Raw genomic sequence first — 20,354 nt, 5'->3', positions numbered from 1 at the left:
GACCATGCAGCCCAGAGTTCCAACACCAGGAAGTTAAGCCCCTGTACTTTTGGCTATAAAACCCATTGGGGATTGGGGTAGCTGAAGAAACTGTGGGACTTGCAGGAGGCTCCTCTTAAGAGGCCCACAATGGACTTAAGATTTATGCAGATCCACTCCCTCTGGGATTCAGCCCCAGGGCAGTGGCTGGAAGGGTGCCAGTGGCATCCAGGGAGAAAGTGAAGTGGCTGGCATTAGGGTGAGTGGGAGACTGCTTCTTTCTGGGAAAAACTCCAGAGACCAGGCAATGGCATTGTCCCCTCTCTGAGCCTTCCCAACACAGAGCCAAAGAACAGGGACATGGGTTGCTCCACCTTGGTGATTACCTAAGGCTCCACCCCATACAACCTACAGGTGTGCTTTTCTACAGTAGGCCAAGCTACTAAGAGAGGGAGTCAAAGCAGCTCTACCTAATACACAGAAACAAACACTAGGAGGCTGCCAAAATGAGGAGACAAAGAAATGTGGCCCAAATGAAAGAATAGAACAAAACTCCAGAAAAATAACTAAATGAAATGGAGATAAGCAACCTATCAGATGCAGAGTTCAAAACACGGGTTATCAGGATGCTTCAGGAACCCATTGGGTACTCCAATGGCATAAAAAAGACCCAGGCAGAATTGAAGTTTACATTAAGTGAAATAGAGAAAAGTCTACAGGGAACCAACAGAGGAAGGGATGAAGCTGAGAATCAAATCAACGATTTGGAACATAAGGAAGAGAAAAGTATTCAATCAGAACAGCAATAAGAAAAAAAATTAATAAAAAATGAGGACAGGCTAAGGAGCCTCTGGGAGATCTCAAACGTATCAATATCCGAATTATAGGGGTGCCAGAAGGAGAAGAGGAGGAGCAAGAAATTGAAAACTTATTTGAAAAAATAATGAAAGAAAACCTCCGTAAATTGGAGAAGGAAATAGACATATAAGTCCAGGAAGCACAGAATGTAAAAGGACCACACCAAGCCACAGCATAATTAAAATTCCAAAGGTTCAAGATAGAGAAAGAATCTTAAATGCAGCAAGAGAAAATCAGATAGTTCCCATAAGACTGTCAGCTGGTTTCTCAAAAGAAACTTTGCAGGCTAGAAGGGCCTGGCAAGAAGTATTCAAAGGGATAAAAAGCAAGGACCTATAACCTGGATTACTCTATCCAGCAAAGCTATTATTTAGAATTGAAGGGCAGATAAAGTGCTTCCCAGACAAGGTAAAGCTAAAGAAGTACATTTTTACCAAGCTCTTATATGAAATGTTAAAGGGGCTTATTTAAGAAAAAGAAGATCAAAACTATGAACAGTAAAATGGCAATAAATTCACTATAAATAATTGAGTTGAAAAAACAAACTAAGCAAAGAAACAGAATCATAAATATGGAGGTCATTTGTAGGGTTATCAGTTGGCATGGGGAAGGGTGAGAAAGGGGGAAAAAGTTCATGGATTGAGGATTACAAATTGGCAGGTACAGAACAGACAGGGGGAGGTTAAGAACAGTGTAGGTAATGGGGTAGCCAAAGAACTTATATGCCTGACCCATGGTCATGAACTAAGGGGGAGGGGTTCCTGCAGGGAGTGGAGATATTGGGTGGAGGGTGGCAAAGGGGAAAAAATTGGGACAACTGTAATAGCATAATCAATAAAATATATTAAAAAAACAATCATGTAATATTCATGGGAGTTTTAGTTGAATGTATATCTGTGGATTGAATCTTGTCCCACATAATCAGTAATACTCTTAACTCTTGAGGTGAGAGCTACACCAGGCAGGCCAGATGGTGGAGGAAAAATACAGTGACAAGTACAAAATAATGAAAATCAAGGATTATTAGATTTGGGTATGAAAAGCTAATTTAACCTGGTGTTGCCTAAATCTCAGCCATTATGCATGTGACTTACATGATTTTGACATATATTTGTTCCATCTGTATAGTAATATAATTTGCTTAATGTTTTTCTTTAAATAATTTCACATTGATTTCTTAAATAAACTGATTATTAAAAGAAAACTGCATTAGTAAATGAAAAACCATTAATATTCAATAAAAGGTAACCCTAAAACTAAATACAAAAAAAGTAAGTGTTTGTTCAGCCCTAGCTGGTATCACTCAGTGGATTGAGTGCCAGCCTGTGAACCAAAGGGTTGCCAGTTTGACTCTCAGTCAGGGCACATGCTTGGGTTGTGGGCCAGGTCCCTCGTAGGGGGCATGCAAGAGACAACCACACATTTTCTTTCTTTCTTTCTTTCTTTCTTTCTTTCTTTCTTTCTTTCTTTCTTTCTTTCTTTTCTTTCTTTTCTTTCTTTTCTTTCTTTCTCCCTCTCCCTCCCTCCCTTCCTTCCTTTCTTCCTTCCTTTCTCTCTCTCTTTCTCTCTTTCCTTCTCCCTCTCCCTCTCCACCTTCCCCTCTCTCTAAAAATAAATAAATAAAAATCTTTTTTTAAAAAAGCAAATGTTGCCTTGGCTGGTGCAGCTCAGTGGATTGAGTGCCAGCCAACCTGTGAACCAAGGGGTCACCAGTTTGGTTCCTGGTCAGGGCACATGCCTGGGTTGCGGGCGGGTCCCCAGTGGGGGTGTGTGGGAGGTGGCCACATATTGATGTTTCTCTCCTTCTCTTTCTCCCTCCCCTCTCCTCTCTCTAAAAATAAATAAATAAAATCTTTAAAAAATTAAATGTTTGTTCAAATTCCACCTGAAACCTCCTCAGTTACCACCGTATAGCATACTTTGGGAAACACTGATTTAGTTCAACATGTTTTCCTTCTGGATACACAGGCTGAGGTATTGAATAGTTGAGGTGTGGGGTCTCAGTATCGTAGAGTATGTTATTCAAGGTAGCCTAGTGTTATAACATGCAGTCCTCTGAAACCCAATGTCTTACCACAATAGAAAGTTTGTTTCCTGCTTATATTATGTATAACTACCTTCCACATGGTGATTCAGAGATCCAGGCTCTTCTGGCTAGTGGCTCCATTGTTTTTTGTTCTTGTTTTGCCTTTAAAAAACAGCTTTATTGTGATATAATTCACACACCATTCAATTCGCCCTTTTAGGTTGTGCAATTTAGTGGTTTTCAGTATGTTCACAGAGTTGTGCAACTATTGCTATTATCAATTTTAGAACATAGTCACCACCCCAGACAGAAATCTGGTACCCATTAGCATTCTGTCATCATGTAGTCTTGTCTTGTAGAATCTTCCACTGGATCTTCTACATCCATCCGTGAGACAAGGGCCGTGATGGAACATAGAATGTGGTGGGAAAGGTAGAGGAAGGAAGTGGGCACATCGCTTCTGTCTACACTCCCTTGACGAGAGCTCAGTCTCATGGCCTCACTTAAGTGAATGCAGCTGGGAAAGTGCAGCCTAACAGGGCACTCAGGAAGAGGAGGGAAACATGGCAATCTGAGGTCACTCTCATCGTCTCTGCTCCGAAGGATGTGCAGTCATTGGACTGAACGTATTAACTCTGGGATTCCTTGAATTTGGAAGTCTCTTACATGAAATTTATGAAGTAAGGATCCATATACATTTATTTCTACATAACTCATCCATCCTAATTTTTACTAATTTAAAAAATGTAAACTCATAAATTGCTTTTAAATTTATTCCAAAACACTTAGGTTAGTGTGTTTTGCTTTCAGCTGTCATAAAACATATGTAGTAATAGTTTTTAGAAGTGTCCTTAGGGAGTTGCAAGGAGGGTTGCAAGGAGCATAGAGGAACCATAGAGGAATGACCACTTAGGAAAAAACAAATAAGCTTTAGCTTTAAACACAGTAAAACAAAACTTCAGAAATCTTATAATAATCTACATCAGCACAATCTAATATGAAGTTTATTCTGTGATTTTGAAATAGAGTATTTTGCCTTTCAGTTCCTTATAATTTATAGAGATTTTTCAGCATCCTGTTTTTATTCTGGATATTGCATTAAAAGCCATAATCTTCATAATTCAGCTTTCATAAATCATGCTTATGTATGTGTAACTGTGGCTTTGTAATGTAAATGTGGTTTTTTGTTTAGGAGCACTGCACCAAATAGGAGGTGCCTATGCCAGTAGTTACAATTGTGAGCTGATTAAAGGGAGAAAGTATATCAGAATGCTGAGTTTTTACTTTTGCTTTCTTTCATTTTTCACTAGAATTTAGTTCTTGGCAAAGAGGGGTCATTTTATTATGAATCACCAACTTGGAAAGGACTTTATGTTTTATTTATTCTACTTCTAATACAGAAAGGTCTCCATCAAAATTATTCCTGATACACACAGGAAACAGTGTGAAATTCTCCCTGAGGGCTTGTTTCTCCTGGTAGACGTGTCCAGTGCACTTCCGGTCTAGTCTTTTCACTCTGTTCTGAGTGGAAAGGGAAGAGCTATTCTCATGCACAGAATAGGCTTTTTGGCTCCTTTGTGATTTTTAGTGTAGAATGTGCCATCTTCTTTCTTTCCTTTTCAAGAGTTGATTGGAACATGCTGTCCTTTTACTATTGACCCATCCAAACTTTCATTGTCCACATTATTGTCCCTCTCCCTAACCTTAGCGAAATGCCTGGTTATAACTTCCTTAAGGGCAAGAAGTTTTGTACTTGTTATTCTCCATCATGACCCTTTGGTATCTGTGCCTTGCTGATGGGAGAAGGAAGCCAGAATCAGTCTTCGATGAATGAAGCCGAATGACGGAATGGTCACGGCACGCAGTGAATGCTAGCAGTAAGTTGTGGTGCCATCCATCTGCCGAGGACTGCACGTTTTAGGACTTTTATTTCTGTGTTATTGTATATAATATGTTTGGTTTGTATTCTTGGAGGGTCCCTTGTCACTAATCTATGCCATGTCAGCAGCCATCTTTGGGTTTGAACTTAGGGTCTGTTTTCATTGTTTGCCCTATTGAGACAAAACAGAGGCTGAATGAACAAAACAATTAGGTAGTGCCAGGTGGGGGCATAGTAATAGATGGCAGGGTGTGTGCAGTCAGGCGCCATAGCTGGAGTTGAGAACATGGGCGGAAGAGGGCATCACAGGGCTGCCAGTGATGCAGGCGCATGGAGACCGAAAGAACTGGCTTTGGGAGAGGCGTTCAGTTCCAACAAACACTCCTTCCATCCATCACTTCCCAGTAATGTGGTTAACTTAAATTTATTTATTGTATGGTTTTGTTTGTATTTGTGAACTTGCTTTGGCCCCATAGCTGTTAAGAACTATAAGCATAAGAATTTTCTAGTGATATCAAGTGTTTCTGGCACTGAAGAATTCAGGGTTGAGTTGGAGGTCCAGCCTTGGTTAATTGTGACTTTTGGCAAGTTGACTATACTCTCTAAGTTCTGCTTTTTCATCTGCTAAATGGGGTGGCAAGAGTTCTGTTTTAATGTTGTGAAGATTACTGAGTTATCCATGTGAAGAGGTAAATATGTGCCCAGTTCATAGTGGGTACTCTGAAATTGTTAGATTTTGATATAATTTTCTTTTTCTTTCTTTGTCTCTTTCTCTCTCTCTCTTTCTTTCTTTCTTTCTTTCTTTCTTTCTTCTTTTCCTTTTCTTTTCTTTTCTTTTCTTTTCTTTTCTTTTCTTTTCTTTTCTTTTCTTTTCTTTTCTTTTCTTTTCTTTCTTTTCTTTCATTCATCTTTCTTCCCTCCCTCCCTCCCTTCCAGAAATATTCCAGCTTGAGGCATCTGGAGTCAGGGCAATCTTCAGTGTTTTCAGAGATCTGGGTTCAATTTCAGCCCAGCCTCTTAGCCAATCTCATAACCGCCCTGATGCTCAGTTTCCTAACAACTTCCCGGAGTTGTTATGAAAACTAATTAATAGTAAATGTTGCCATTTAGGGAGTGACTTCCCCATGCCAGACACTGTACTGAGCTCTTATGTACAGTTATCTTTATTCCTGTTATAAGCTCAGCAAAGCTGAGTGGTATTATCCTATTTCTACAGAGAAAGGAACTGAGGAGACGGAGCTTGCCCTCGGTCTTAGGATTTCTAAGCAGCGAAGAGGCTCGAGTCAGGATCTGTCCGTCTTCAAAGATCACGCTTGCTATGGGAGGGCCTACTGTGATGCAAAGGCCATTGATTAACCCAGCACATTTCTTCTGTGGCAGGCAACTGGGGATTGCCCCACTAGGGATGAAAGTTGTGATGGGGAACAGGGAGGGGTCATTTACGATGTGGAGGAAAATTCTGGTGTGTCTTTCACTGTGCATAATGGGGACGCAGGACACCTAGGAAGAAGGGTGTGGACTGTGGAAATGAGGATGTCCTGAAAATTAACAACTGACTTCTCAAATTCACCTTGGGAAAGCCCTGGATATTTGTCTGTATTTAAATTTTTAATTTTGTTAATTTAGTATTCCAGAAATTGAAGGAAAACCGTATACCTTGTAAGACTTGCTGGGGGCCAGGATCCGAAGCTTTGTGAAGTGTACAAAAGACATGTAGATCCTGTGCGCACACACACATAACATCACTCCTGGTGCTTTGCAGACTGGCTCACCACACTGTTTAATAAACACCTACTAGGTGCCAACCAGTCCTCTCAGCTTGGAGGATTCAAAGATGAGTAAGAGGAAGTCTCAGCTTAATTGTGATTTTTAGTCTAGTGGGCAGGATGAAGATGATAAAAATAGAAGAGAAACTTCACATGAAAAAAATAATGAACTTGGATATTTCTTCTTGGCCCACTCGGAGCTGCAGCCACAATGAATTTCTTTCTGTTCCCTAAGTCAGTGCTTTTTTCTTTTTTCTTTCCTGCTTGGAACTCTTCTTCACTTTATCTACAGGACACTCTCCTACTTATCCTCTAAAAACCAAACTCTCACTTTCTCCCTGAAACTTGTCCAGCTGCTCCTGCCCACGCACTCCCCCTCCGCAGCACACCATATGTCTGCTGCCTTATCGTTACTGGATTATAAATCATCCACTCTAACCCTTCCACCCACCGTGCTGTAGCGAAATCCTCTCAGGGAGACCCACAGACCTCTTCCTTCCAGAACTTTGAAGCTACTGCACCTGGGGTCTCATCACTGTTTGCTGGTGGAATAGGTAATGGAATAAATGAGGAACCCAAATTTGAACTTGTATGTGCAAACTTTATAGCAAGATAGTCAGATCAATAAGCCCAAATATTACTATGGTACATGAATAGATTATACATCACAGACCATGAATTTAAGGGGTGTAAGTAAAGTCAATATACAGGTCATCCCCAACTTTTCCATATCGACTGACCTGCATCTAACAGGTCAGTTAGACGGTGGGTGGAGATGGGCGTCTTAGGAGCAGACCATATACAGTCGCTGCTCCAGGGCTAGGAGAGCTGGTGGGTGATAAATGACCCAGAGCCATGTCTGGACGAACTCCATGATGTCCACCATGATTTTCTCCAGGGTTGGGGATTAAGGGTCATTTAATTCTCTTTTGCTGGTAGTATTTTCTAAAGCTTCTACAGTGTGACTTGTTAATAGGAGGAAGGTGTTCTGGCACTTTCTTCACCTCATGAACTGGTGCAGACCCTGGGAACAGGGTGGGGGGCCCTGTCTGGCCAGACCCTTTAGCACAGTGCTGCAGGTTCCTTGCCAGTTGACCCCGATCACCTTTCTGTCCTGCCCTGTGCAGCCTGTGCATCAGCCGCACTCACTTTTTTTGCTACTTATTTACTTTATGTAGCAAACACATATATCACACTCGAGGCCAGACACTCTTCTAAGCATTTTGCAAATTCTAACTCATGTAATTCTCATAGCTCTGTAATAGTAAGTGTGAAGTAGATACTGTTATTATTTCCATTTTACAGATGAGACAACTGAGGTCATTCTAGAATATGCTTTTCTCCATGGGTGCTGTTCGCTCTTTCCCTGTCATACATAGGAATTTCTCTGCCCACATTGTCATTTGAGCCTCAGTTCCCCTGTATTCTCTTAGTGTCTGTTTAAATATATGATGCTTACTATTTTATACAGGGTAAGACAAAAAGTTTACGGTTGTTTTGTATGGAAAATAATAGAATAATTAATAAATAATACTAAAAGAGTAAACTCTGTGTTTCATACACTAACAACTGTAAGCCTACTTTTGCCTCACCCTATATAGTAAATACTGTGCCTCCCCCACAAGTAAACTTGGGAAAGTTGCTTAATTTTAGCTTCTTCCCCCTGTAAAGAGTGTCCAGGGAAGCTTACCTCACAGAGTGGCTGTGAGGGTTAAATGCCACGCTACTTGGACTGTGTGCTTAGAACACGAGCTTCGCCGACCTGGACTCTGCGTACTCCTTGACACGGTGACAACACAGGGCAGCTGTTGTTCTGTGGGAAACTGAGGGGAAGGGAGAGAAGGAAACCCGGGATGACCCAAAGTCAAGGCCAGTGAGGGAGGAGAGAGGGTCAGCACTCCCAGACGCCTCATAAAGGTCTGAGCAGAAGACGACTGAGCACAGGGGGTTGGGTTTGCTCACTGGTGATGTTTCTGAGAACGGCTTCAGCAGGCTGTGGTGAGGTGGGGAGGAGACAGCAAGTGGTGGAGGATGAGTGGGCGGGACGGAAATGAAAGGCCGAGGGTGTCATCATGCTTTCTGTCAGGAAGGGAAGAGGGGAGTGAGGGCGGTAGCAGGGCCAGAAGAAGGGCTCTTGGCGTGGACGCGAGGGAGTGTGACTGTAGGCAGGGGAAGCGAATGCCTCGGAAGAGCTCATCTGGAGAGCATGTGCCTCTCCCTCTCCTGACTGAAGCTCGGTCCATGCTCAGAATCCCTGTTGCCCCCTTGGGAACTGGGCTCCATTAATTCCGTCACCTGCTTGCCCCTGGGGCATCCTAGTTGGCTTTGGGGTCAGTTGGGGTCCTTGGGCAATGTGTTTAAACTCTCTGAGCTGCAGTTCCCTCATCTGTCAAGTGAGGGGAATTCTGTGAACGTAAAATGAAATGACTTTTGTTAAGTGCCAACGATAGTATCTTAACTGTTTTGTCCTTTTAACGATCTCTTAGAGGCACAATGAAAGAGAAGAGAAAAGGGTAAATCTTAGAGTGCTTTTGACTGGGAGAAGGAAGAATTTGGAGGTGTGCCTGTGGAATGGCTACTTTCTTCTCCCTAAAGCAGTGGAACAGTTGTCCCCTGTGGTGAGGGGAATGGGAAAGATTTGTAGCCCCACGGAGGCCACCAGGTTCTTTCCATAGAGATGCACAGAAGAACCGAGATGTAGGGCTGAAGGTCTGGCTAAGCAGCAAGAAGACAGTATTGGTTTTGGACCTTCTGTAGCCAGGTCTGCAGGGTCAGGGGAGGCATGACTAGAACTGAGGGCTGGCAGAGCTGTCAAGGGGTGTATGGGTTAGGTGTGGGGGGGTGGGGAGGAAGAAGAGGAGAGGGGAGGGAAGGGGACAGATCCACTGGTGAAATGACGTCCATCCAGGGCAGTCTAGTCAGACGGGGGCTGATGGCCTAGGACAGGTGGCGGGTCTGAAAGTCCTGTGGTGATGGTGAGGATGCAGAGCGGGTTCGTGGGAGCAGGGGGTGGCAAAGGTTGTGGCCAGAGGGGAATATCATACCATTAGATGAAGCAATTTTAAATGACTGGGTGAGGGAATGGCCGGGTCACCCTGAATGCTACATGCTTTCATTTATCTATTTTTTCTTCTGTTCTTTATCTTGAATATTTACCCCATCCCCTGAGTTGCCTTAGTCTTTACACAGCTTCCTGTGTGGCATGTATCAGTGAATATTGTTCAGCAAACATTTTTTTACTTCTACTTTGTGTTTGTAATATTTGTATTGGCTAAAATATATCCAGTTATCTTTGCACATGTACCTGTGTATTCCTTTAGATTTTTTTCCTGGGATAAATTTTCAAACGTGAGGTTACTCACGGTGGAGTGTTCTCAGTGGTGGGAATGGTTTGGGGGGTGTCTTGATCTGTCATTAGTTATCTGCTGCGGGCAGATCAGCTCTGCACAGGGAGGGAAGGCAGCAGGGAAGAACGCAGAGCATTCAGTAAGAGTCTGCGTGGAGGGAGGCTTTACGTGACCGACCGCGCTGAGGCCGCCTTGTGTCCTCCAGGCTCCGTGTGCTGGAGGGGAAGCGGAGACTGGTGGGCGTCTGCACCTGCAGCTGCGTGCACGGAGTTCTGCTTGGCTTGGTCTCTGATGCTCTCTTGGGGGGCCATCATCGAGAAGGTGAAGAAGTGAGGATGTGGGTCAAAGCGTGTGTGTTGGATGTGACAGCTTGAGGGCGCCCACATCTCTGTTCCAGAGCTTTGGGAAGCAAGGACAGAACCATTTCGTCTTTCGAGATTAAAAGGCTTAATTATTTTCATTATAGTACTCACAGTGTTAGTGCTTTGAACAATTTTAGCCATAAAGGGAGATGTGGTTTAGATAATTATTAAGGAAGTTGTAATATAATGAGTCAGTGATTTCATTAGTAAATGTTACCATTAGTAACACTTTTGCATACTTACGATTGTAATCGTTATCCTTTTTTTTTCTTTTAACAGAAAAAATACAGAAAGGGATTTATTGATGTTTCAAAAATAAAGTGTGTGGAAATAGTGAAGAATGATGACGGTGCCATTCCCTGCCAAAATAAATACCCGTTTCAGGTGAGCTGGAGTGTTCTCATAGCAATGTAATTCTGGCTTTTAGTCATGCTTATTATTTGCCGTTACAGTTCCCTGTCCTTGCTTCAGTGGTTGTTTTGAAATAAAAAAAAAACCAGCTTTATTGAGGTATGAAATCTACAGCTAGGAATTGCATGTATTTAGGGTGTAAAACCTTGGCATTGGGTATGTGTATGCATTGTGAAATGATCACCACAATCAAGTGATTAACATATCCCTTGCTTCCGCAGTTACCATTTTCTTTTTTCTTTTTGTGGTGAAAGCACTTCATTTGTACCTTCCTGGCAAATTTCAAGCATATAGTACGGTGTGGGTAACTGTAGCTGCCACGCTGTGCCTCAGGTCTCCGGAACTCTCCTCCTGCGTGACTGGAACACTGGAAACTGCTGGCGGCCAGTAGGGCAGCAGGCGTTAGATGGGCAGAGTCAGATCTGATCTCAGTTCAGCACCCTCAGTGCTTTGAGTTCTGGCTAAGAGAGAATTCAGGGCCAAGACCCAAACTAGAAGAGAAAGTTTATGTGGAAAGTCACAGAGTGAGCCGCAGCAGACATGGGCTCAGGAAACAAGTTACAGAAGCAAAAGAAGGGGCCCTCAGAACTTAGGAGAAAGAGAGAAGCGAGGAAAACGTGTGTGTTGGGGGAGGGTGCGGGGGATAGGTGTGGGAAAGGTGAGAGTGTGCTCCCCACAGAGAGGCACTGGGTCCTCTGTCTTAAGGGCACTCATCTGAAGGTCTCAGGGGCGGATTCTAATAGAATATTCATCAGCTTTCCCTGTGTGTCCTTACAGGGCCATGGTCTCTGACTGGCTGGTGTCAGGGCAGGGTGTCATTTGTCAGTGTAGCTGGTTCTGAGGTCAGCCGTGGTGTCGTTTGTCTGGTGTTGCGGCTTTTCTGGGCCTGGAGCTGAAACACAACTGAGGCCCAGATGTATTTGACGTGGGTCAGAACCTCACTGTCCTGGGGGCTTAATGCTTATGGCTGCTCTCTGGCTCCCTTGTTGGTTCCTCGTCCAAGGCAGTCAAACCTGCATGACTGACAACATGCCCGGGGAGGAGAGGTCAGAGGAGGGTCTAAACCGCATGACGAGCAATATGAAAGGTCAGGGGCACTAAACTGCATGACTGACCAGAGACACGCTAGGGGAGGAAAGATTACTCTGAGGGCAAGGTCCTTGTTTTCCCACTTTTGCCTGTTGCCAGGCACCAGGGCTTTCCTGGCTCATTGTCCTCTCCCTGTTAATGTCCGTCTAACTTCCTATCACAGTACCCTTGGACTAATATTTCCTTATTGTCCCATCCCCTAGCCCCTGACTGCCACTGTTCTGTTCTCTGCCACTATGAGTTTGACTAGTTTAAATTCCACACATCCGTGAGGTCATACAGTATTTATATTTCTGTGTCTGGCTTATTTCACTTAGCATAATGTCTTCTGGGTTCATCCATGTTGTCAAGAATCACAGGATTTCCTTCTTTCCTTTTGAAGCTGAATAATCTTCCATTGGATACGGACACAACCCATTTTCCTTGTCCATTCATCCGTCAGTGGACGTTTAGGTTGTTTTCATCTGTTGGCTATTGCAAACGATGCTGCAGTGAATGTGGCAGTGCAGAGGTGTCTCCAGAGAGAGCCAGATTTCATCCCCTTCACATAAACACCCAGAAGTGGGGCTGCCGAATCACATGGTAGTTGCCTTTCAGGTTCATCTGCAGTTTAACAGTAATTGCTTTTCTTTGTGAACTCTTTAAGTCTTCCTTGAAACATTATCTTATTCTTGTTTTGCTGAGCCCCAGACCTAACTTGCTATTATTCAGATTTATCCCAGGGCAGTTAGGAGAAGGAGTAGAGACTGAGATTGAGTTGTACACTCGAAACCTGTAAGGTTTTGCAAACCAATGTCACCCCAATAAATTTAGTTAATAAAAAAAAAGAAGAAAGTGGGATGGGATGTCTTCTGTGAAGTTGAGAAGCTGAGAAGGGGCAGGAGTGAGCCACTCAGACAGAAATGATATTAAAAGGCTGCTTGGGATGCAAAATATAATATTAGCATTGTACAGAGCCTAAGGTGCACTTTTTTAATTTTATTTTTTTCCCTAAGATTTTACGTATGTATTTATTTATTTATTTATAGAGAGGGAAGGAAGGGAGGGGGGAGAGAGAGAGAGAGAGAGAGGGAGGGAGAGAGAGAGAGAGAAAGAGAGAAACATCAATGTGTAGTTGCTGGAGGTCATGGCCTGCAACCCAGGCATGTACCCTGACTGGGAATCAAACCTGCAACACTGTGGTTCGCAGCCCCCACTCAATTCACTGAGCTACGCCAGCCAGGGCAAGGTGCACTGCACCTTTTGAAAAGGTTGTTATTTCATGTTTTCCTTCACGATGATCCTGTTATATAAGGGAGGTAAATACACTGTTCCCATTTATGACAGGAAACTGCGGTTCACAGATGTTCAATGACATGTCCAGGGTTATTTTTCTAATGAAAAACTTCCATGGAACGCACAGTCATACCCCAGGAGGATCAGCGTGGCTCCTGAGCCCATCCGTGGCACTCTCTGCAGGCTCATGGTACGCATGTGCCGTGAGAATGAGGAGTCCAGAGCTGGACCCTAGTCTTCCAGACCTTGCAGCAGACGGCCCAGGACCCCTCTCCAGCACCGCACCACCCCCTTCTCTGGTTGAGGACATTTTTATGCTTTCTTTTGACTGATTGACATGCCCAGTGCAGATCGCCTTTTAGCCATGGCTATGGTCTCACGTACTAAGGGGAAAGTTGCAAAAATCTTTTCAACATAGTACCACAGTGGAGATGTTGGTTGTTTTTCATTGCTACTGTGAATTTATCAATTGCATCTGAAATAAACGTTTACCAGTTGGGGCATTAAGATGACCTGAAAGTAATAAAGTAGGGTATTCAAGCTTTGACGCCACGTCTGGATTATTTTCACTATAGTGGCAACAATACAATAGGAAGAAGGACTACATTTAATGTCCTTTTCCCAATTCCTCATTTTATATTTAGCATTTTTCTTTTCATGAAGAGCAGGGATAATATGGTGCTTAAAGAGGCAACTCTGAGGCCACACCTCCTGATTCACCACTGATGGGCTCTGTGACCTTGTACAAGTCACTTAAGTGCTTTATGTCTGTGTCCTCTTCTGAAAAACAGGAATAGTAATGATGATAGTACCCACTCCCTAGGGTTGTTGTGATGACTAAGGTGATATATAAATAGTTTAATACACAGTGAGTGTAGTTACTGTTATTGTTATTGTTCCTGCTGTCACTACTACTGATAATACCACAGCTACCTCAGATCGAGAAGTAAGCCTCATTTAAATCTTGTTCTTGATTAAGTGTATTAAGTAGGTGTGTAATTTTGTTTGACGTATAGCAGAAACCCACTCCTACTACACTCCTGATGCTGTTAGACATGTGGGGTGGCAGGTGGTTGTGGGGAACTATGGCTCTCATGAGGCAAGACCCAGAAGTAGAAATTTCACTGTCCGAGAGAGAGATCTGATCCAGACATCTGGTTTTTAGAATGATGAGGAAAATAGGAGAACAGAAAGCATTCCATGCCAAACCCATTTTTAATTGCTGAGATGAAAAAATACAAGAAAAGTTCAAAAGGCATCTTAAAAATTAAGAGGAAGTCAACTTGAACTTTAACTGTGTAATTTAAACCAGCAATATTTAAAAGATGAAGAATATTCTCTTATTATAACTTAAGTATAGCTTAAAGTTTGGGTTCTAGTTTCACATCATTACAGTGAGAGTTTGCATTATGTGCAGATGCAAGGCAAAAAAGAAAAGAAAAGAAAAGAAAAGAAAAAAGTAGAAGTAGACATTTCCAAAGGAGGTTGCTTCTTGCCTCAGCATATTTTAGCTCTAGGAAGGAACAGAGAACATGGAAGGAAGAGCCAGCTGCTTCCTTAGCTGAGTCTTCTGACGCCACTGGGGAATCCCCAGGAGGTGGCCTTTCCCCCCTGAATTTTGAACCCAGATCTGCCTAACAGCCTTTAGACACATTGTCAATAAAGGTCCCTTGAATAAATGAATGAAGATATAAATAGATTGGAGGGTGAGTACTAAGTAGGAGTGTTGCTAAGGGAGAGTACGTTTCCTCCTTGTTCAAATGGCTCCTGTGCCTCGAGGTTGGCAAAGCTCCTCCCTCCCCTGCCAACCTCCGCTGTGCTAGGATGACTCAGCAGCAGACAGGCACGTGAGAAACGTGGCTGCCTGCATGCACTCTGTCACCGTCAGCTGTCACGTGGATGGCACGGAAAGTGGCCTCCAGGCGTGTCCAGGGCTTGCTGAGAGAAGGATACTGGACCCCAGATAGCTCGCCCACCACCTTGCATGAGATACCAAATTCATGTTTTTTATCTGGGTCGAGAGTGCTATCTCTAGACATTTTTCCTAGAAGTATGAATGTCCCCAGTTAGCTAGGTAACAGATCTAGTCTTAGCTGCCAGAACTCTGTGTTTGGGTGAGTTCTCTACTGATGAGCTTGTCTTTATCAAACTTGAATGAAGCTATAGGCTCCCAGGAGTGACATGAGGTGAGTTTTGAGAAATTAGACTGGAGCCCGAAAAGGCGGACTCTAGCAGGGAAACAGTCAGGGGGCACCAGGAAGGGGCTTGGAGGAAACACGAAGAAGAAGAGCCTTTGGGGGTCAAACAGGTCCTACTCAGATGAATTGATCTCACCTGCTTTGGTTTTCTTACCTGGAAAAGGAGGATCCCATTGCTAATGGAGACATGGGCTGCCATGTAGATTAAACGAGGGTTGTCAAGGCTTAGCCTGATGTAAAGACTTAGTAAAATAAATTATTGTCATGAATTATTATGATGCGCCCAGGTTTCTGGAAGGTTCAGAGTCCTAGCAGTTCTTTCCAGATACCCTGGTGTCAATTCACAATGTTTCATGGTGCATTTCCACCTAATTTTTATGTACAGGGTTGATTACAGTGATGGACCTGGATAAAGGTGTTAAGATTCTGACACCCAGTTCCAAAGTGTGTGTGTTTTAACACACCACCAAATAATTTCCTGACACCAGCTGGGTGTTCTACATTTCATTTCAGTTCTAGCACCATCTAACCAAAGACAGCATCAGTTCCACAGGTGAAGGGCTCAGTCTCACAAGACTGGCCCCTCTTCAGATGCCAGTTGCAGCTCCAGGCTATCGCCTGTGCTTCTGATCTCCTGCTGCCCATAGAGCAGAGGTGCCCCTTCTCCTCCTCGGGTTTGAATAATTAGCGAGAGTAGCTCACAGGAGTCTGAGAAATATTCTGCTTCCTAGGTCACCCATTTATTATAAAAGGGCAAACTCAGGAACAGCCAGAGGGAAGAGATGCACAGGACAAGGTATGGGGAAGGGGTTCAGAGCTTCCAGGCCCCCTCCAGGTGCACTGCTCTCCCCAGATCTCCACATTGATTAACCAGGAGCCCTCCAAACCCTCTCTTTCTAGGGTTTTGATGGAGGCTTCATTACAGAGGCATGATTGATGGCATCGTTGGCCATTGGTGGTTGAACTCAATCTCTAGTCCCCTTCTCCTCCCTGGAGGGGGTGGGGCGGGGTGAGGTGAGGTGGAGGGACTGGAAGTTCCAACCCTCTCACCGCAAGGTTGGCTCCACTGGCAACCTGCCCCCATCCTTAGGTGTTTTCCAAAGTCTCTCATTAGCACAACAAAAGACACCTTTTTCACAGAGCACAGGATATTCCAAGGGTTTTAGGATTTCTGTGCCAGGAACCAGGATGAAAACCAAACAGGTATTTCTTGTAAATAGCAGTATCACAGCTGTGAAAATCGTGGACCAAAATGAGACAGCGTACATCCCCACATCTCTCTTAGTGCTGTATCTTCACCTCTCTACCACGTCTCACTTTGTCTTGTTATGGAGTATTTCTTCCATACATGTCTAGAAAATAGGCTTCATGTTGGATATATTTTTGTATCTCTATAGTTTCAGCAGAATGCTGGTGTGATGAATGAATCACTGAATGAAATATGACACTACTTGTTCTATGGTGTTCCCATGGCTGTTAGACTGCATTTATTTGATTGAAATGAATGGGAAGGAATGATCTATTGAAGATGGCTAGGAATAGCCACTTATCAGTGAAAGAGTTATTCGTGTTCACTCCAGTGTCTGTTGACGTGGGGAAGGGAGGGTTCTAGCCGTACACATTTTTGAGACAATCAAGGTGCTTCTGCCTTGTGAAAGACCAAAGATAAAATTATTGGGTTAGTCTCCCAGATTTAATTTGATTATTAATCCTAAAACTATGAATATTAAGACTATTTAGTTCCTCGACCGGTGTTACCTCTACAAGAGGCACTGTGGTTAAACATTTGGGCTTTGGGATCAGGATCGTGGCCGCCTGGAATACCAGCCCAACGATGATGCTTAAGGCAGGTTAAGTGGCACAGGGCACCATTTGCAGTGCATTCTTTGTGAGCGGTGCCCCCTGCAGTTCTACAGGAGCAGAGGCTCTGTGAGTGGGCCTTAGTCTCCGCCTCTGTAAAATACCCATACCTTGATGGTAGGGTCCTTGAATTAAGATTTGTAAAGCACATACTGTAGAGTTAGGGTAGTCAATGCCTAATAGTTAACTACTGCCATTATTTACAGTAGCAAAGGAAGGTATAAGAGTGCTGAAAGAGTAGTTGATTTATCTATATATTATTCAGGAAAATACTAGATTAGAATAATCCCTGTTACACCAGGTTTCCCTAAGGAGCTTCAGTTAACTAGGTCACAGGAAATACAGACTAGTGAAGCGTTCTGGCCTCTGTATAATTTTTCTTCTATAAACACTGTCCTTCGCAAAATGTATATCCTAGTCAATGTTGGCATGAATAGGTGTGTTTTGCAAGGCAGGAATCTAGGTTCTTTGATGCAAAGTAATTGACTTTTATTCAGTTATTTCAGAATCATTCACTGGGGTCTGTGGTCCCAGGAGCTCTGTGCTAGACCAAGTGCTGTGTCTGCGTGTTTCTCATCAGCTCCGTCTTCTCTTTTCTTTTAGGTTGTTCATGATGCCAACACACTTTACATCTTTGCACCTAGTGCATACAGCAGGGACCAGTGGGTGAAGAAGTTAAAAGAAGGTAAAACTCCTATAATAAAATCATAATCTGTACATAATTTTAAGATAGAACATTGTTATTACTAAAACAGGAACACAGCTAATATATCTTGCAGTTATAATCTTTTAATATATAATAAGAGCTTCTCCAAAGATATGCTGTTCCTCTAAATGATACATATTGAAGACAACTCCCTTTTTTATAATCTGATTCCTTCTAGTGATATACACATAGTTTCTAAGAAAAGCAGGCTTTCATGTATTGCGTGATACCTTTGGAGATGATAAAGCTCTGGGCTTTTATGGTAACAGGGTTTGGTATTTTCTAAGAAGTTGCCAGCGTAGTCAACAGTTGGCATGGATGAGTTGACTTGTGCTTCAAGTGTTTAAATAGGTGATTTGTCCCATACAGTCCACTTGGCTTCTTCTACAGAGCAAAACGGTGGCGGGCTGATTTATTTGCCGATCCATTACAGTGTAGCCGAGAGTCCCTCTGCTAACAAGGATGTCACACCAAAAAAAGGAGGCAAAAGAGCAACACATGAGTTTCTGAATGCTGGGTTGTCTGGTGCTAGGAGGGTATTCTCGTAATAAATATGGTATCTGAGAAATAAAGGGTGATAGTGTTATTTAGGAAATGTCATTATCTCTGCTTTGTTTCACTAATCATTTAATGTGTTTATGAATTCCAGAAATAAAGAACAACAACAATATAATGATTAAATACCATCCTAAATTTTGGGCAGATGGAAGTTATCAGTGTTGTAGACAAACTGAAAAACTAGCACCTGGATGTGAAAAATATAATCTTCTTGAGAGTAGTAAGTATTCATTTTATTTTATAATTACACTGTTTATATCATTGGTATAATGAGAAAGTGACATGATTTTGATTTTGATGTTGGTTAAGTATGGCCCTCACACTTTCTAGCGCAGCATAAATATTGTATATGTGTATTTTGTAAGAATAATTGTATTTAATTAGCAGGTGCACCATTTAATGGAATCAGAGGTTCTAATAAATTTTGGGAACCTTTTATCACAATGTGGAAGCCTGCTAAAAATGACTGTTAAAAAGTATGAGCCTAATATGGCACCATCATCAGCTTTTTTTTCCAACTTTATTGAGGAATAATTGACATATGAAATTGTAGGCTATTTAAAATGTACGGGGTGATGGTTTGATGTACTTACTCATTGTAAAAGGATTCCTCCCATTGAGTTAACACCTCACATGTTTACCGTTTTTGTGTATTGGTGAGAACATTTCAGTTGTATTCTCTTAGTAACTTCCATGTAAACGCTGCAGAGTTGTCCATTATAGTCACCGTGTGTACATTAGACCCTCCGGCCTTGTTCATCTGACAGTTGAAAGTTTGTACCCTTTGCCAACCCTACCCAACTCTATTTTCCTACCCAAGCCCCTGGCGTCCACTTATCTCCTCTTTGTTTCTGTGAGTTTGAGTTTTGTTTTTTTTTTTTAAGATTGCATATACAAGTGATACCATGTGGTATTTGTCTTTCTCTGTCTGGCTTATTTCACTTTTCATAATACTCTCCAAGTTCATCCATGTTCACATGACAAAGTTTCCTTCTTGTTTTAAGGCTGAATAATACTCCATTCTCCGTCTCTGTCTTTATCTCTGTCTCTATCTCTGTCTCTATGGCTATCTTGGCTATTGCGAACAAGGCTGCAACGAAGACGGGGGTGCAGCTGTCTTTTCAAGGTACTGACTTCACTTCCTTCATGTGCATACCCAGAAGTGGGGTTGCTGGGTCACAGGGTTGGCCTGTTTTTTATTTTCTTGAGGAACCTCCATACTGTTTTCCATAGTGGCTGTACCAGCTGACATTCCTACCAGTAGTGCCTGAGGGTTCCCTCTTCCCCATACCCTCACCAGCATTTGCGATCACTTGCGTTTTTGATAACAGCCATTCTAATAGATATGAGGTGACATCTCATCATAGTTTTGATTTGCATTTCCCTAATGGTTAGTGATGTTGACACCTTTTTATATACCTGCTAGCCATTCGTATATTTTCTTTGGAAAAATGTCTTCTGCTTCTTTGTCCATTATTATTATTATTATTATTATTATTATTATTATTACTTTATTGCTACTGAGTTATATGAGTTCCTTGTACATTTTGGATGTTAACCCCTTATTAGATAGGTGGTTTGCAAACATTTCCTCCCCTTCCATAGGCTGCCTTTCCATTTTGATGACAGTTTCCTGGGCTGAGCGGGAAGCTTTTTAGTTTGATGTAGTCCCGCTTGTGTACAAAGAATCAGGTGTGGCCCCCATCCCAGACAGGACCTGATCCAACATGAATCTGATATGAGTGACTTTGAGTGGGTTCCTTACACCCTTGTCTCCCTGTGGCATTTACAGCCTGTGCAGAAAGACAGAAATACAAACCGACTTCAACAGCCTTTTAAAATTCTGTTATAAATAGTGATACAAGCAACATGCCCCAGAGTGAGAGAGGCAGACTTCCTGCTTTTGTGTTCCTTTTCACTTTGCCTTAAAGTTGTCGGGAGATGGCATTTTGACCTGTTTCTGTTGTTGTCATTTTCAGGTATCAGAAAAGCACTACCTCCAGCTCCAGAAACAAAGAAGGTAGGTGGCCTTTGACTTTG

General features: G+C 42.7%; 1 protein-coding gene across 3 annotated transcripts in view; it reads left to right on the top strand.

The window, feature by feature from the left end:
• The window catches only part of TEC (tec protein tyrosine kinase), a 111,428-nt gene that overhangs the window by 63,769 nt on the left and 27,305 nt on the right, over positions 1–20,354 (top strand). For all 3 annotated transcript variants that reach the window (XM_036020228.1, XM_036020231.1, XM_028508059.2), the window contains 4 exons: positions 10,497–10,601; positions 17,654–17,735; positions 18,406–18,534; positions 20,294–20,334. In XM_036020228.1, coding sequence (XP_035876121.1) covers positions 10,497–10,601; positions 17,654–17,735; positions 18,406–18,534; positions 20,294–20,334 — 357 coding nt within the window. The remainder of the gene's footprint in view (positions 1–10,496; positions 10,602–17,653; positions 17,736–18,405; positions 18,535–20,293; positions 20,335–20,354) is intronic.

The sequence above is a fragment of the Phyllostomus discolor genome, chromosome 1 (genome assembly GCF_004126475.2).
Source record: "Phyllostomus discolor isolate MPI-MPIP mPhyDis1 chromosome 1, mPhyDis1.pri.v3, whole genome shotgun sequence".
In the NCBI taxonomy this organism is placed as follows: domain Eukaryota; kingdom Metazoa; phylum Chordata; class Mammalia; order Chiroptera; family Phyllostomidae; genus Phyllostomus; species Phyllostomus discolor.
The sequence above is the reverse complement of the archived record's forward strand: the minus strand, read 5'-3'. Positions and strand labels throughout refer to the sequence as shown.